This window comes from Thunnus thynnus, chromosome 9 (genome assembly GCF_963924715.1).
Source record: "Thunnus thynnus chromosome 9, fThuThy2.1, whole genome shotgun sequence".
NCBI lineage: Eukaryota > Metazoa > Chordata > Actinopteri > Scombriformes > Scombridae > Thunnus > Thunnus thynnus.
The window spans coordinates 21,718,280-21,735,487 of NC_089525.1; the positions used below are offsets into that span (position 1 = coordinate 21,718,280).

Consider the following 17,208-nt stretch of genomic DNA (forward strand, 5'->3'; position numbering starts at 1 on the left):
AGAAGGGGGGGGGCATTTAAAGATAGATTATAGTCCACACCTCCTCTGGTCTGACACATTGGTCCCTGTCATATGACTTCCATTTCCTGGTACAGCGGCTCAGCTTCATCTCAAACGCCGCTGAGTGAGCGTCTCTGTCCGGCTTTCTCTTCTCCTCTCCGGTGTCTGGCATACTCAAAAACTACCAGGCGATCATGTCCCGATATGCTGCATTTGTGTTATTCCTCGCACTCGGAATTGGTACGTATAACTGGATTGAACAATATTTAAATCAATGCAGAAAGAAAGACCAAAAAAAATGCGATTCTGCGAAGTGACGTGATTAAACTTCTGGGGCCTGGTGCTGCTGAGCTCAGGCTTTATGAAGATGTGAGAAGATATTTGAATATATTTGAATATATTTGGTGCTTGTGCCACTTTTTAAATTACAGACACATATATGTTCCCTTCTTGGGGTGAATTAACTGTACAGGCCTTGAAAAAACGAAACCATAATCAGCTGTTCACTCGAGGAGTCGTGATGTTTTGCTAATGTGGCTAGCTTGCTTGCTAATTGTTACCTACGTCAACAACACCACTGAAACGCAGCTAAACCGCCGTGTGAAGCTTAAAACACGGCATTCGTTCACATACTCGACGTTTAAATGTTAATGCAAACGCACAGCAGCTAAACTACATCTTGGAAATAACTGTTAAACTAGCAAAACGTTTGTAGCTGTACTGATATCATAGCCGTATATGATATGATGTGTTGACCAGGCAACGGTAGCTAACTTTGCGTTAGCTTACTGTTTGGATAATTTGAAAACTAAAGTTTGATTAAATGATGAAACATAAGCTTGTGTGAGCGATGTCTGCAGATAAAGACACACACACACAGCAAGGTTACCAAGTATAAAGGGCGTTTAAAGCCCTGCAGGTACAACATAAGTTGCATCAACGTTGTGTTAGCTGGCTAAAATAGTTAGCAACTTTTGGAGGTTTACAGTAAGTTGGCACGTGACCGTACAGCTACAGCAAGTTACCGTTAAACTACCGTTACGTGATGTGCCGTTAAGCTAAAGTCATGTGATGCACCGTTAAACTACCGTTACGTTATGTACCTTAAACTAAAGTCGTGTGATGTACCTTAGAGTCATGTGATGTAAGTTACCGTTAAACTAACGCTATGTCATGTATCGTTCATAATGATGATGATGATAATAATAATAATAATAATAATAATAATAATAATAATAATAATAATAATTTATTTAAAGGCCCCTTTCATGACACTCAAGGTCACCTTACATCATATAAGATCAATAATACAATAAGCAGTAATAAGACATCAGTACAATCATCAGTGAAACATGCAATAAACAACAGCTCAGTAATGAGTCAAGATTGACATTTAGTAAAAACTAAGATGTTGATGTAATTAGAGTGAGTAAGCTAGTTTAAAAAGATGGGTTTTAAGAACAGTTTTGAATTCCTTTATGCGGATGTGAGGTGGGAGGGTGGTCCAAAGTTTGGGTGCAGTACAGGAGAAGGCCCTGGCACCCATTGTGCTGAGGTCGATGGCTGGTAGTGCCAGTAGACCTGCTGATGAAGATCTGCAGGCAGCGAGAGGGAGTGTATGTCTGAAGGATCCATCACTTTAAACAAGATCAATTTCATTTCACATAAATGTTTCAAATGAGGAATCCGCTGTAATTTCTTCCGGTAATACAGTGCTTGAACTGCTGTGAGTCAGTTTAAAGGAACAGTCAAGTGCCCAAATGAACACTGAAATAGTTTTTTTTCTTTCTGTAATCATTCCTCCTGGCCATACTGACCCTTCATAATGCATTTACATTATAAGTGATTGGGACCAAAATCCACAAACCTTCTGTGCCAAAATGTAAGTAACTAAGTACATTTATTCAAGTACTGTACTTACATATAAGGATGTAAAAGGAAAATATGTTGTCAATGGAGGATGTGGTGGTTGTTTTGGTGACACCAAATGACTTTGTCCTGCCAATCTTAACAGCTGGATTAGCCCGTACATGTATATTAGTTATTGAAACATTTTTATTTTCTCAGCTAGCCTGTGCAAAACAAATCTGGCGCTTGTCTGGTGACAGACTGGCCCTTTGATCTTCTAGCAGAAGTGACGTAGGCAGTAACGAAATCTGAACACCCTGGAGACGCATGATAGACACAGGTGTGATGTGTCTAGGCTGTCCACTTGTGTTCGGATCACAGAAACACATTTTAAAACCAAGTGTAAACAGCCTCTATGAATTGTTGACAACTCCACCAAATAGTGATTTTTTTCCCCTCTAAACTTCTCACATGGTTTCATTTCAGTAAATGATACAATTATTTCACCAAAAATCAAAGATGAGAGAAAAAGTCCTAAAACTCAAAACAGATTTGTGTATCAGAACTTAGTTTTTTCTTCTTTCCTCTCCCACTAATCATCTCACGATCCCTCAGATTTATCTGGTGACCTTCTGGAGGGGCCCAACCTCTAGGCTGGGAACCACTGGACTAAACTAAATAGTTTATATACTATATAAAGTAGTTGAAACTAGCTCCACCTCCAGCAGCTACAACACTAACAGTAATATTAAGCTAATGATGTCATATATGGGACCAAACCACTACTTTTAAGTAGGATTGTTCATGCTGGACTTCTACTTGTAATGGAGTATTTTTTACGTTGCTGTATTGGTAGTTTTACTTAAGTAAATGATCTGAGTACTTTGTCCACCACTGTTAAAAAGTTTATCTGAAGCTAATATGATGCTATGCAGACTGCTGAAGCCTCATATAAGCATCAGATCAACTCTTAAATGCACAAAATGACTGTGTGGACACACTTTGGATTTTGTCTCCCATCACTTACACTGAAAGCACATTTGAAGGGGATCTTTTTATTTCCGGTATGAACAGGAGGAATAATTACAGCGAGTGTTCGTACGGACACCTGACTGTTGTTTTAAGACACACTTGAAAAACTGCGAACCTACGCTGAAAGTTAATCTCCACTGCTGACAAATACAGCGTTAAACCAAAATATGTGACTCATCGTTCTGTGACCTAATTAGGAATTTCAACAATGTTTCCACTGCAAATGTTCTTACCAAACTTTATCTCGGACTGTGTTTACATTTTTTGTCTTACCAAAAAAAAAGTGTCCCCATGGTATGTAGATAGTCACACATTTTGATTTCAGTTTACGGAAACTTAACCAATGTACTAGATACTGACAGGTGGGGTGATAGCGCTCGACAGACCTGTACAGGTTGTGGTAACGTTGAGACTCTAAATCTGGCTCTCTAATAAAAAGAAAGTATTTTTACAGCCAGGGTCATCTGAATGAGTTTGCGTTCATGTTGTGTGCTTCATAAGCTTATGTGACCTGCGGATTGCAGCAGGCAGCTGTTGAGTTGATGACAGCGCAGATTGTCAAAATGATAGTTAATCCAAGTGGACCTTGGCCTGTCTTCTGTTAAACTGTATGCAGTTTCTTAGCACCAGTGGAAATGTGTATAACTCTGTTGCAAGTATGACAGAAATCTATATTGTACAGTGCACTGTCCTTTAAAAATATTAGTAATAATACTTGTGTTTTCTCGTTGTCCACTACGTTGTACCGACTTTGTATTTGAAAACATGTTAGTTCTTAGTCTCTCATATTGGAACAGATGGACTTCACATGAAGTGTCCACGACTTTAACACTTGTTTCAACTATATTTTTAGTGAAAAGACAGTAACCTGTTAAATTCCAGCTGGACTGATTTCTCTATATAATAATTCAGAATAAACTCAGTAACTTCTTTTCTTTTCAGAAATCCATGTGTCGCATGGTACCGAGGTGTCGGTCAATGACAAAGACGGCAAGTTATGCCTGTATGCAAATCTAATGGTCAACTTCTCAGTCTCATATGAAGTCGCCAGCAATAAGGTGAGTGTCTGCTCTTAATCACACAATCTTCTACTTTGACTGACCGTGTTTGTGTTAGTATATATACAGTATATCAGGGTACACAGTAGACTTGTGAGCGTGCTTTGCTAATGCAGCATAGCAGCGCTGCAGTTTCCAGAAACCCTCAGTGGCTCGATAATCAGACAGGTCTTGTGGGAAGAAAATGTCACCATGAAAAGGGGGAAACGAGGGGAGTCACTACCAAGCAGAAATATTCTCTCTACTCAGCATTTCAGTTTGTGAGATGTCCGCGTGCATATCCTGTAATTGTTATGTCCTGTCTTTTCACTAGTGAGTATTTGGGCCACATAGAGCTCACAGAAATTTACGTAATCTTAAAAAAAATTCTTATCTGTCTTTATTACTTTTTCCTACTGGAATAGATTTATCATATTAGCTGTCTAACAGATTCCGGCCAATGTCATCTTAACATGGGAAATACTTTAGGTGATGAAAACATTTGTTGTTTGATGTTTAAAATGAATGTTTTTCAGAGCTAAACATTTGTCAGAATTCATATTTTTGTCATGCACATCAGATAAACAAAAAAGGGATGACAGCTTTTTGTAAACTGCTCCTTAACTGTACTTTGTACTTTTGTATATATTAATACTGTGATCAGTAAACCTTTTCTGTGTCTGTCTTAAACTCTGCTTAGGAACATTTTTTCTTTAGATGTATCAAGCTTGTTTTTAAACAGTTTTTCACAAAATCTACTGTATAAACTCTCATTTCAGAATGAAACAGTTGAGTTTGAACTTCCTAGTCAAGTCCCAACCAATGGAAGTGCTTGTGATGCCACAAGCTCAACGCTGAAGCTCAATTTTGGAGAAGGACACTCCTGGAGCATGAACTTCGCCGTGAAAGAAAATACATACCAGGCGGACTCCATCACGTTTTCCTACAATCTCGGCGACTCAACCGTCTTCCCCAATTCTGTGTCAAATGGTAACTTCTGCATCTCACAGTGCAAACAAAAGTGTGGACAAAAGGTCTCTTACTAAATGCTGATATTGGTTTTTTTTTTAATTTCTGTTTTGTTTCTTTAGAAACCGCATCAGTGACCATGAAGCCTCATATTACAGACGTAGGCTTGGACACCTGCTACTCTTGCAAGAGTAAAGACATGATCCAGTCCGACTCTGTCAATCAGACTCTATGGAACGTGCTCATACAGGCTTTTGTCAGTAACGGCAGCAAGAGTGACAACCGTAAGTACAGATGAAGCTTCACATCTCATCCTGGCTCTAATGATTGTCTCCCGTCTCTATTTATGACCTCGTCTCTCTTTTTTTTTTTCTCCTCGTCACAGTCACCACTTGTGCCGCTGATGTGCCCGCGACCACCATTGCCCCCACTGCTGCTCCCACCCCCACCACCACTCCTACCACTACCACAGCGGTTCCTGTCACAAACTCGACTTCCCCTGCTCCTCCTCCTACGACCACCCCGACCCCCACCCTCCCATCACCCACCACTGGGAAGTACAGCATCAAGCCAGATGAGAACAGCACAGCCTGCCTGTTGGCCGACTTCGGCCTGCGGATTGGTTTCAAGCAAGGAGACGTATGTTTATAAACACAATTAATCCCTTTGTTTTCCAGATGTTATACACACAGATGATCTTTGTAGCTGTTGCTGATTTGGTTCCGTTCTCTTCCATTTGGTGTAGAAATATCAGGAGATGAACTTGGATCCTAATGGGACCGTCGCCTCTGGATCATGTGGAGTCAACAGCAGTGAGCTGGTGTTGGTGTCCAACTCAATGACCATCATGTTCACCTTTGCCAATGTAAGTTCTCAACAGCATGTTAGTTGTATCTGTTTAATACACAGGCCTGGTGACATTTAAGATTGTGTTTTAATTGTTTTCTGATTCTTTTTCAATAATCTTAAAGGCTGCCCAATTTCTCAGAACCAGAGAACAAGAACTGCCTTCTTTCACTTTTGTAACATTGCCAAAATACGCCACATTTTATCCAACTCAGACGTTGAAATCCTTGTAAATGCATTTATAAAATCCAGAATCGACTACTGTAATGCACTTTCCTCTGGCCTACACAGTATGACCGCAACTAAAGGTCTCCATTTGGTCCAAAACGCAGCTGCCAGAGTCATCACAAGATCTAAGTCGGATCATATAACACCATTACTGATATTTTGTCTTTGCATTAGCTACCAATTCAAGCGAGAGCTGAAAATCCTCCATCTTACTCATAAGGCCTTAAATGGCTCCTTCGTGTATCTGCAGCCTTATTACCCCGTATACTCCATCACATCCTGGTTTACCTAACTGTTCGTCCATTTAACAAAAATCTTTTGGTGGTAGAGCCTTTGCCCACCGATCTCCCATTCTTTGGAATAAACTTCCGCTGCATATTGAGGAGGAAGTTCTGTTGAGATTTTCAGATCCAGGCTGAAAACATCTGCGGCCTCTCGTTAATTTAACCAGCTGGGAAATCAAATCACTGTTTGACAAGTAGTTACCTTAATTATGTTCTGGTTTGATCTCTATTTTTAGATCCCTAACCTCAGTCCTGTTGTCATATTAACGTTATTACCTGTGTGTGTGTGTGTGTGTGTGTGTGTGTGTGTGTGTGTGTGTGTGTGTGTGTGTGTGTGTGTGGCTGTTATTCAATGCCAAAACTCAGGAACAGGAGGGGAGATTGTGACCTTATTTCACATTTGATTGGATACTGAATTGGTGACACTAATCTTGGTTCCCACCTTGAAACTGTGGTGATTGTTTAGATCTTCGGTGCTGTCGGGTTGAAGATGTGTGTGAAACATCCACGTTTTAGTATTTGTAGCTTCTTTGCAGCAACATCCATATCTGAGGCTTTGTCTACCGTCATGACTACAACTTTGTGTTCTATCAGAATCAGCTTTATTGGCCAAATGTGAACATATACAAGAAAAATACACTTAATACCTTTTATTAAATTCCTTCAAGTCTTCAGTACAAATATTATACAAGTCTGGACAGACATGGATGTAAACTTGACTGGTTGGCGGAAGCTACAACCGTGAGGCAGTATTTCTAGTTTTAACTTGTAAAGTGTTGAGAGAATTTTTGGGTGATGAGCATTATAAATAAACTCAAGTCGTAGTTTACAAGTTGTTGTGAAGCTGTTTAGCTGGAAGGTTATTGTCTCAAGAAATATAGAGATTTTTAATCCTGTTTAGGTGTTCATTTTCATCTGAAATACAAATATTTGAGCAATTTTTAAACATCAAATCCTAATTTCTGGGATTTTGTTTTGTGTTTTTTCAAAAGAAGCTCAGCTGCACCACCGTCTTTGTTATCTTTTCGTATCTCTGGTTGGTAATCACTGAATTAGATGGATTTAAAAAAAACAGGCTGAAACTTTTCTAACATTATATAAGTTCACAGAATTAGACAGAATGCAACGAAATGTGACTGTACTACACTGACTGTATCACTCATCACCGAGGACTGAGAAAGGAAATGTTTGTATCCCGGATGCCTTTGGTAGTAACAAGGGCTGCTAAACATTTGCAAAATGTTATATATTCAAAATAAATTCCTTTTGATGTATATTTTTCATATCTGAACTTGTATTTTTCTTCTTACAGGACACAAAGAAATTCCGCCTACATGCTCTGAACGTCACCGCAAAACCAAGCTCCGGTAATTAAAAGTTTCATGTCTACCCAACATACACCAGGCAGCAGACCCAGACGTTGTCTTTACATCTGTATGTTTCTTTCAAGGCGTAGTGTTTTCTGAGGTGAACAGCAACCTGAGTCTGTGGGAGGCCGCCGTCGGCAGCTCCTACATGTGTAATAAGGAGCAGAACTACACCATCACCAACCTGCTCACCATCTTCACCTTCGACCTGCAAATTCAACCCTTTGGAGTGAAGAAGGGTGTTTTCAGTACAGGTAGGTTATTCCTTTATGTCTCTTTACCTTCACTGCTGGCCGGGGCTTGAACAGACTGAGTGAGAGTTTGGAAAATGTGCCAATGACTCTAAAGGTTGAAATGAGGAAGAGGATTTTTGTTGTGTTTGAAGGCTCATATTGTTAGTCTGAAGCAACACAAGGACAGAGTGTCATTTGAAAACATTTACGATAGCATTTCAGATTTTTTTAACAGCATAAACAAGCAGAATTCAATAAATATTTACTTGTTAAAAGTGCAGTTTTGCACTAGTTAAGAAGTTAAGAATTCCTTTTTTTTTTTTTGGTTTAATTAAAGATGTTCCATTCAGGACTTAATTAATAGCAGAACATAATAAGTGTGAATATTTAATCTAAGCCATAACTTAACTCTTGTGTGTATTTTGAGGTAAGTATTATTTGTTTTCAAGTGAATTTATATTGACATAAAACAGTTAAACACAGTTTAAGCTCTCTTGCAGCAGGACATCATTAATACAACATTATGTTTATTAAGTAAGATGTGCAGCTGAAACAGTTTCTGAAACATTTTGTATCCTTTCAAACAAACCTATAGTAAAATATAGTATACCTATAGTAAAATACCTGGTTTTATTTTATAATAAAAGATGATATAATTAACCATTTAATAATTAATTTTGCACTGCACAATAAAATGTACAGTTTTGGATCGGTACCACTGACATACTTTGTTTAGGGCTAAAAAAATAAATCACAGACAGCCGACGTCATGACTGGTGGTTAATTAGTTTTACTTCATATTAAACTATCAACCAAGAGAAATAGTTTGAATACATTTTAAATGAATGATTCTCAACCTGTTTGGCTTGTGAACCCTTAAATTCAAGCAACATCTACTCATGATTACTCATCAGAAGTAATTTGAAGAATTTTTAGAGGCTTGAGGAGGTGAAAGTTTCCAGTATTTCACAAGGAAAAGAAGCAAAAATTAGAGAAAAAATTAAAAACAGACACAGTTTGGTGTCAGAATTTGTTTGACCCCCAAATCCTACAAAAACCATTTCAAACCAAGTCCATCCCGAACTAAAGCCCATCTTCCTGATCACTCGAAAGACGTCCTCCTGCAGAATCTCTTCATTCGTATTAAGTTCATCTACCATCATCTGTCATATCAAAGATGTTCATTCAAATGAAAAAAGGTGCCATGCGACAGCTTTAAAGTGGTGACGTGAAGTGTTTGTACGTTGTCGCACAGCTCAACTCTGCTGTGCTGCTGCTTCACTCTTTGTCTCTCAGGATGTGTTTTGTTAATCCACCTGTTGACTGACTCTCTTTTTATCTGCAGCCCATGAATGTTCATTGGATGACACCAGCATCTTAATCCCAATCATTGTTGGCGCTGCTCTGGCTGGCTTGATTCTCATTGTAGTGATCGCTTACGTGATTGGTCGAAGAAAGACTTATGTTGGATATCAGACCCTTTAAATCCAGTCTGCAATCATGAAATATCACGGGGTTCCCAAGCCTGGTCCTTGGGGTTCATGTGCAATCAACTTAATTGGCAAATAACTTAAAATTCAAGAGCTTAAATCTAAACTTGAGACGTAGTTTCATAAAGAAAAATTGATTTTATTATCTGCTGGTATTAAAAGTTACTGGTCATCTTGAGACATGAAATGCACATCAAGCATTTTTGAATCAGCTAAAGGGTCTTTAATGATGAGATAAATGTAAAATCAATATCAAGATCTGAGGCTTGGTGTTCTCAAGGACCAAACTTGTTCACACCCCATGTTTGTGTTTGTTTTTTGTTGTTTTCTGGATGTCTTGTCTTTTCCTTTTTTTGTTGTTTTTGTTAATGGAGCAAGTGCAAGATCCATACAAACCCCCTTTTTTAAATGTAAGAAATCACAATGTAAAATGACTTTTTATTGAATGAGACTTCATACTCTTGTCAGTATGTTCAGTATACAGTACATAGTTATTTTAAGTCGTACATATCTCCAGCACTAGATATGTTGTAATTTCAGGAACCTGCATTTGCTCTGCAGACATTCCTTTTTGTTTTTGCTTTTGTCATTATTTAATCTTTGTGCACATTTTTAGTTTTTACTTCCTTTATGGTTTGGCTTTTCATCCCTGCAATTATTTGCATTATCAGCACTTAAGAATAACAATTATATCCACAGCATTTCAGCTGAAAATCCTTCAGAAACATAAGGAAGATAGTCGAGCAGCTTTCTTTTCTTTGCTCCTAGAATCATTAACAAGGATGAAGGTCTACTCCATTTGGAAAGTTGTCAAAGGAAAATGTGCTTTAGCCCATGTTTGCCCCTGTAGAGCAGGAGAAATATTTGAATCAATGTCCTGATCATGTGGCTCCAATTATGTTAAGAATGTGAAATCAAAATGTGTGTTTGTTTTGAACGTTGACAGACCTTTTTTTTTTTTTTCCACAGAAGACATTTTGATATATGTCGAGCAGTAAAAGCCCAGGTGGGAGTAATAACATTAACAATGTAACCGATGCTGTCATTGTTAGTGTTATTAATTACACCTGTGCTTCTCCTGTTATGTCAAAATGTCTGCTGTTTTAAAAGGTCTCTTACACTTGCACAAGTTCAAGTCAGAGAATAAACCTGAAAAGAAAAGTCATACATAATACATTTTGGCATTAGGTTTAGAAAAGGGACAGTACTATTGTGTAGATATTCACTCTCAGCGCAGATCATTCTGAGAGGAGGATATTTACATGTAAATGCACTAAGGCGCTCTTTAAATTTTTTGCATATTTGTGTTTGAAACTGTGTCACGTTATTTCACCTGTGTATAGGCCTGGGCTTGGCCTGAGCTCTGAAAGATGTAGTTGGATCAGAGGGTGTTAAAGCTCCTGAAAATCAAATCAGTTTATGTTTCTCCTCATGACTGAACAATTGAAGTTCAGCTAACCTGCTTCGTCAGGACTGTGTGTGGGTGTTGAAGTGATCAGATTTGACTGGCAGAGGCCCGGCAACATAAACGAACAACCCCAGACTGATTCAGGTATTAGAAAATCCTTTTTTGGTGCAGAGAAGTACACCAAACCAGCGAGAAGAGCACAAACGAAACGGCACAAATTAAAATCTGTCAGGTTAAATAGACAAAACTGGGTTTTTTTTGTTGTTGTTTTTTTTGTAATGTAGGAGAACATCACTCATACTGAAGGGGCTTTCACATCTGTTTGGTTCAGATTAAATTAATTCTGGTGAAACTAGTTAAATCAAACTCCAACCGCACTGAGATTGTCTGAAAAGCGTACTCTGTTGGTCAGTTGGTCTGTTTGAGGTGCAAACAGACCAACTGCAAGATTTTGTGATTATATGAGATTTTAGCATAAAATCAAAAGTTACTATTAAATCAATCTGCTGATCATGAACTGTTAAGAAAGCGATCTCCCAATCTATTTATGCAATGTGATAACCATGGTAACACTGATGCACCTCAGTACAGGAGTGTGGAGATTTTCTCTGATACATGAAAGAGTTAAACCAAAGTATTACCAGAGGCGTGATGAGCTCTCCTCCCATAATATTAAAGGACAAAATGCCTTTTTTTTTGTCCTGTTTCTGTTCACCAGTATTTACCATATGACATATGAGGCCTATTTGCAGTCCAGACTAATGATGCTCATAATCAGGTTGTTTTGTGACACCAGAGAACATAAATGAATGAAACGATGATGATGATGCAGGACCACAGTCGTTATAAATGAGTCGCCTATGAGTCCGTATGACTTCATGGTTACAGCTCTTTTGAAATAAGCCAGTGAGAACACAAACCAGACCAGAGCTTAAAGGCTTTTATTTTATTTTTCTTCTGGTCTTTGATCCAAATAAACCCAAACCACTGATGTGAAAGCACCCAAAGATCTTTAAGTCAGGGAGTCGGTGCAGGTTGCGGTGAAGCAGCATCCGGGATGGAGGCAAGCCCAAGAATGTGTATTTTTGTAACGATAGTAAGCCGATGTGACACGTTAGTTGCTGTGTATTGTTGCTTAATTCTAGCAGAGTGTTATTTACTGTTTGCTTTGTTCCAACTGGAGCAACGCAGTCGGTTATATGAGACTCGCTCAAATTATTTGCATTTTTAAGTTGCTCAGAAAACTTTGCTTCCCCAGGACATTGTATATGTGTATGAATAATAGCTCTTAAATCAAATGCAGGCTTGTGGTCGTTGCTGTCTTGTTTATTTCAGCTTTGTAAAAACTTGAGTTGCCTTAATTATAAAGATGGTTTTGCAGCACTAGTATAAATAGTAATGTTAGACATTTTTCTCAAGGTTCACCTGTCTTCTCCTCAATAAATCATCCAGTAGGTTTATCATCATGATAATAGTGCCTTTAATTAAAAAAAAAATCAGTTTTGTACATTCAGTAACTCATTAATACTGTTGAGCTATTGTTCTGGTAACTTGCTAAGCTTCAGATCATTATTTAATTCCCCTTCAGTTGTGGAGAACATTGCACATGTTCAGCAAAGGGAATTTGTGCTGCAGGATCATCTTCTTCCAGATCAATTCATGTGTGTTATGTGGATACAAAATGACTGCTGATTTCATCTCCATTATTATCGTATTATCGCTGTTAGTTATAATAAATTGGATTTCAAATTGTGTGTCAGACTGACGTGGAGCTTTTTTAGCATTTTGACATTCATGAAATAAAATAAAAATGCGTTGTTGTCCTGGATGTTTGAGTAAATGTTTATTCATTTGTAAAACTGCTGTTCATGCACCAAATACTTGGTTAGCGGGGCTACTTCTCTTCTCCTGCTGTCCATGCATTAATCATCCTTTTTTTTTTTTTTAAACTCCTGTTCAACCTATAAGACATTCACCTCTCTGCTCTCTTCACTCTCGTCTAGCTGAGGAATGCCAGGGTGATGCGGAGAGCTTCCTTGTTCCCATAGCTGTCGGAGTGGCCCTGCTTGTTCTCATTCTTGTCGTTCTGCTGGCCTATTTCATCGGAAGAAAGAGAAACATGGCCAGCGGCTATGAGTCTTTCTAGTTAAACCTGCCTCATTTAGATGTTAGTCAGTCAATCGCTGCTTGTTTGCTTCTCTGCATTTTGCCTGATTATGAAAAATTACCAGTGTGGTGTTGCATTAATGTTTCCATGTAGTGTTCAGTGCTGCCTGACAGAGATTTTGGGAAATAGTTATTCACTTTATTGCCAAGTTAGTTGAGAATATTGATACCACTCTCATGTCTGTATGGTAAATATGAAGCAACCAGTTAGCTTAGCTTAGCACAAAGACTGGAGACAGGGGGAAACAGTTAGCCTCGCTCTGTTCAAAGATTAAAAGCTAAAAGCTCTCTAATTAACATGTAAAATCTTGTTAAATCTGCACTAAAACAAAATGTAAAAACAACATGTTGTGGGTTTACAGGAGGTGATACATGAGACTATTTCTTGTCTGGGTGCAGTGACCCCAGCACTGTCATTCATTACTTCCTATATACACTAAAATGTTTTATTCTGTAGTGAGCTGTGAGTTGAGATTTCAGACACTAAATCATCATTTTTGCACCATCGTTGACAGGTGTAGCATCTAGGAAATGCGACACACTTGGAATTGATAGAAAAGTGTACATGCTATGGACAAACTTTTTCATCCCATTTTTGTCATTTTTGAGTACACTATATACAGCATACATTTGCACACTCCATTAACTCACTCAAATGAAATGTTTAAGGGTAAATATTGTGCACTATTAAGCAAATAGGGAGTGAATTCGGTCACAGCCCAGAAAGAGTCAGTCAGTTAGTGCATAACCCCGCCAATAAACCCACATCTTGTTGTTTTTGCACTCTGTTTGTACAGATTAAATAAATATGATATAACTTAACTAATTAATGAGCCCTAAAAGTGCTGGTGGGTAGATTTTGTTTTATCTTCGGGCTGAGCCCGGCTAGCTGTTTGCCATCGTTTCCAGTCTTTAGGCTAAGCTAAGCTAACTGTATATTTAACTTGATATCTATCCTGTCATCTGACCCCAGAACACCTGAAAGCAAATAAGTGTACAATATTTCCCAAAAGGTCAAATTATTCCTTAAAGATTTTTTCTGATCATTCTGCCTGAAATTAATGTTCATACATAGAATAACGAGAGAAATTTCCACTTGAGTGATTTCCTTCTTGTGCCTTTAAAAACATTTAATGACGCTTTCTTCTACATAATTTTGATTCTCTTTGTGGAAATGTCATTTTCTAGGTTTCTTTTCATGCTACTTTTGCTTCATCTCGAACCCTTTAAGGACTTTAAATTCCTCAATCCTCCTCCTCCTCCTCGTCGTAGTGTTTTCTGCTGTCTAATCCACTAACCTGCTGTCTCTCTGTCTGTGTGTCTTCCTGTCTGTCAGCTGAGGAATGCTTCCTGGACTCTGATTTGAGCTTTTTGGTGCCCATTGCAGTGGGCGTGGCGCTCAGCTTCCTAATCATCCTTGTGCTTATCTCTTACCTCATTGGTCGGAGGAAGAGTCGCACTGGCTACCAGTCTGTATAATCCAACCCGGCTGCTTCTGCCTCTCACCTTCCCAACCCTCACAACTCTTGACAAAAAAAAACTAAACACACTCCTCCCGTAACGCCATCCCTTCCCCTTCTGTTTCCTGTGAGGCAGTGTCTCCCTGAAAATAACCTTTATAGCTTATTTCTCGTACAGTTTAAAATTGATCCCGGCAAACCACCCTCTCAATGGTTTTTCTTTGTTTTTTGCTTCGATGCCAATGACTGAATCCAGTACCAAAACATTTATGATCGATATTGCATCGTTTGATTATAGATTGCATGTTTTAAAAATCGAATTTATGGCTGTGAGTAGCCGTCCACCATTACCTCCTCTCCTCCCCAGAGAGCCTCCCTCCCTCTTCTCCCACCGCAAGAGGTTTTTTCCTCTCAGTTTCTGTGCTGTACAATAGTATATGTGTAAATTAATCTCTTGTATAGAATGAATGACGTTGATTTTTGATGACTTGAATGTACGAGCAAGCTAATAGATCCACTGTTGTCATTCATACCCCCACAAACCACTGTTTTTTGCTTGTTTTTGTTTGGTTTTTGCACTTTTTTGTTTCTTTAACCAACACTTAACATTGAAATTAACACCTAAATTAAAATCTGCTGCACATTTAGACACTTAGTTGTAGCTTGATGAAAGGGACACTAACTTATGAAGACACTTTACCAGCACTGGGACCAGTTTTGTTTTGTTTTTTTGGAAATGTGTGATGTTAGACGTTTATATTTCTGTTGCTCACGTTAGGAGGATGGAAAATTTGTTTTTCTTTAATTGTACATTTAGTTTTAAAAGATTAACATGTGAGTATTTGACAAGTTAATTATAGTGTTGTCCTCTTGTAATTCTCTGTTATTACTGTGACAGATGCATATTTTTGGCATTTGGGAGTCTCAATCCTGGTTTAAGTAAACACTACGTTGGTCTCCAGGATCAAATTTAGTTGAATGTACATAAATCTGACAACTGAACATTGGTTCGATTAAGATCCACACACCACCCACTATGTGATAGTTCAGAAATATCAACAGCTTGAGCAGATAGATGACAGTATGAAGGCCATGAGTAATATTTCCCCTCCCTGGTCTTATTTCACACCATTTTATAGATGTCATCCTCAGTTCTATACGTTTGATCATTCCCCCCCCGACAGTTTGTGCCTTTCTGTTGTGCACCTCTTGAGTTGCTTGCTTGAAGCTTGTCTCCATCTGATGAAGAATGTGATGTGATGAGCTTGTTTAACACAAGTGGGGAACAAATTAAATAAAGTTTCGTTCTTGTTTTGTATCACTGTCGTTCTTTCTTTTTTTTGAGCAGTTTGTGTCCTGCTTTTATCGAGCCGCAGAGCGTCAAGTCTTGTGACTGGACTGAGTTCAAAGGTTAACTGCTGCTACTGCTCAAACTGTCCGTTCAACTTTGATCAATGATGTGCTTTTTATAGCCTGTAATGGTACACAGAAGCATGACTCTCACCCCGGCTATAACTGGCATGTGTGCAGATATGCAAGTTGACCCTGAGGTCACGACAGATCATGTCGGCTTAACCTATTACTGAGACAAATTTAAAACCAAACATTTTACCTTTACTTCACTTCCTTGCTGTTTCTGGTCCCACAACTGCACTACTGATGGGTAAAAATAATAATTACAGAATCAAGCAATTCTCTATAATATATACATGTTTTAGGTGCTAAAAGTAAAGTGAGGATGTTCTCATGAATAATGTCATGAATAGTGTTTATCAGTTAACTTCATACAAAGTGCAGAAAACAGAAGAAACCCAAATCAAATCAATATTTGTTGTGACCAAGCTTTGCATCAGTTCTTCTCAGTACACCTGCAAAGCATCTTGGAGAAGTTGTTTCAGTTCTTTTGTGTATTTAGGTGTCTCAGCTGCTTCTGTCTCTTCATGCTATCCCAGACTGACTCGATGATGTTAAGATAAGGACTTTGTGGGGTCAAACCATCTGTTGCTGTTCCTCTTATCGATGAAGGTCGTTCTTAATGACTTTAGCTGTATGTTTGGGGTCGTTGGCATGCCGAAGAATACATTTGGGATCAATCAGATGCCTCTGTGGTGGTATTGCATTATGGATAAGAATCCAAAATCTTAAGAGCCTAAAACTTTTGCACAATACTGTATATGTTTGTCATTTCTTCATTAAAGCCAAATATGTTGAAAAGCATTGAAGTGGTAACCCTACCTTTTGCAAGAACTGAGCTTGCACATCTCATAAAAGTTACAAAATCTAAAAATGTCCATAAAGCATCATTATTACACCAAATAAAGACATATTTCATGTTTTATAAACTATGTGGGCCATGTATATAGAGATATATATTGCTTTAGTTCACTAATCTCCAATATGTTATCCTAATAAAGTAATAATTTTAGGGCGGTTGGGTTGCGGGAGAGCTGTCTGTAAAACCTTTAAACCTCTTACAAATATTCTCTTACAGAAATATTTATTTAACCATGTTTTACAGCTGTTCTCTCTAAAAGCCCAAACAGAGGTAACACATCATTTTCTGTGGCAGACCTCTGAAACTCAGAAAATCAGTCTGATAAAACAATGTTAAATATGTGCTTTAAGCTGTTAAAGAAGGACAACAGAACCTTAATCTTGCAAGTGTAACAGTGACAGTGTGAATCATTTTTGCAATAAGCAGCTGTTTAGACACATTCACCTTCACAAAAATGTTAAACAGTAACAATAATTTGTAGTTTTGTAACTGGAAACCACAGTTTGGGTGTGTTGAAAGATTTTTAAGACTATGAGCACCGTGCAGAAGAAAACTTAAGAGTACA

At 38.3% G+C, this 17,208-nt stretch overlaps 1 protein-coding gene across 4 annotated transcripts; it reads left to right on the forward strand.

Annotated features, from left to right (window-relative positions):
- The first annotated feature begins 65 nt into the window (after positions 1 to 65).
- Positions 66 to 15,686, forward strand: lamp2 (lysosomal-associated membrane protein 2). Of its 4 annotated transcripts, XM_067599691.1 has the most exons (10): positions 66 to 240; positions 3,823 to 3,938; positions 4,697 to 4,907; positions 5,009 to 5,170; positions 5,272 to 5,525; positions 5,632 to 5,751; positions 7,557 to 7,611; positions 7,695 to 7,865; positions 12,746 to 12,909; positions 14,245 to 14,343. In XM_067599691.1, exons 1-9 carry the CDS (start codon positions 195 to 197, stop codon positions 12,886 to 12,888), a joined length of 1,278 nt encoding a protein of 425 aa, XP_067455792.1. In that variant the 5' UTR covers positions 66 to 194; the 3' UTR covers positions 12,889 to 12,909; positions 14,245 to 14,343. The 4 variants fall into 4 exon arrangements, with proteins under 4 accessions (XP_067455792.1, XP_067455793.1, XP_067455791.1 ...); XM_067599692.1 differs by lacking the exon at positions 12,746 to 12,909 and having other exon boundaries at positions 14,245 to 15,686; XM_067599690.1 differs by lacking the exon at positions 14,245 to 14,343 and having other exon boundaries at positions 12,746 to 13,604.
- The last annotated feature ends 1,522 nt before the right edge of the window (positions 15,687 to 17,208 follow it).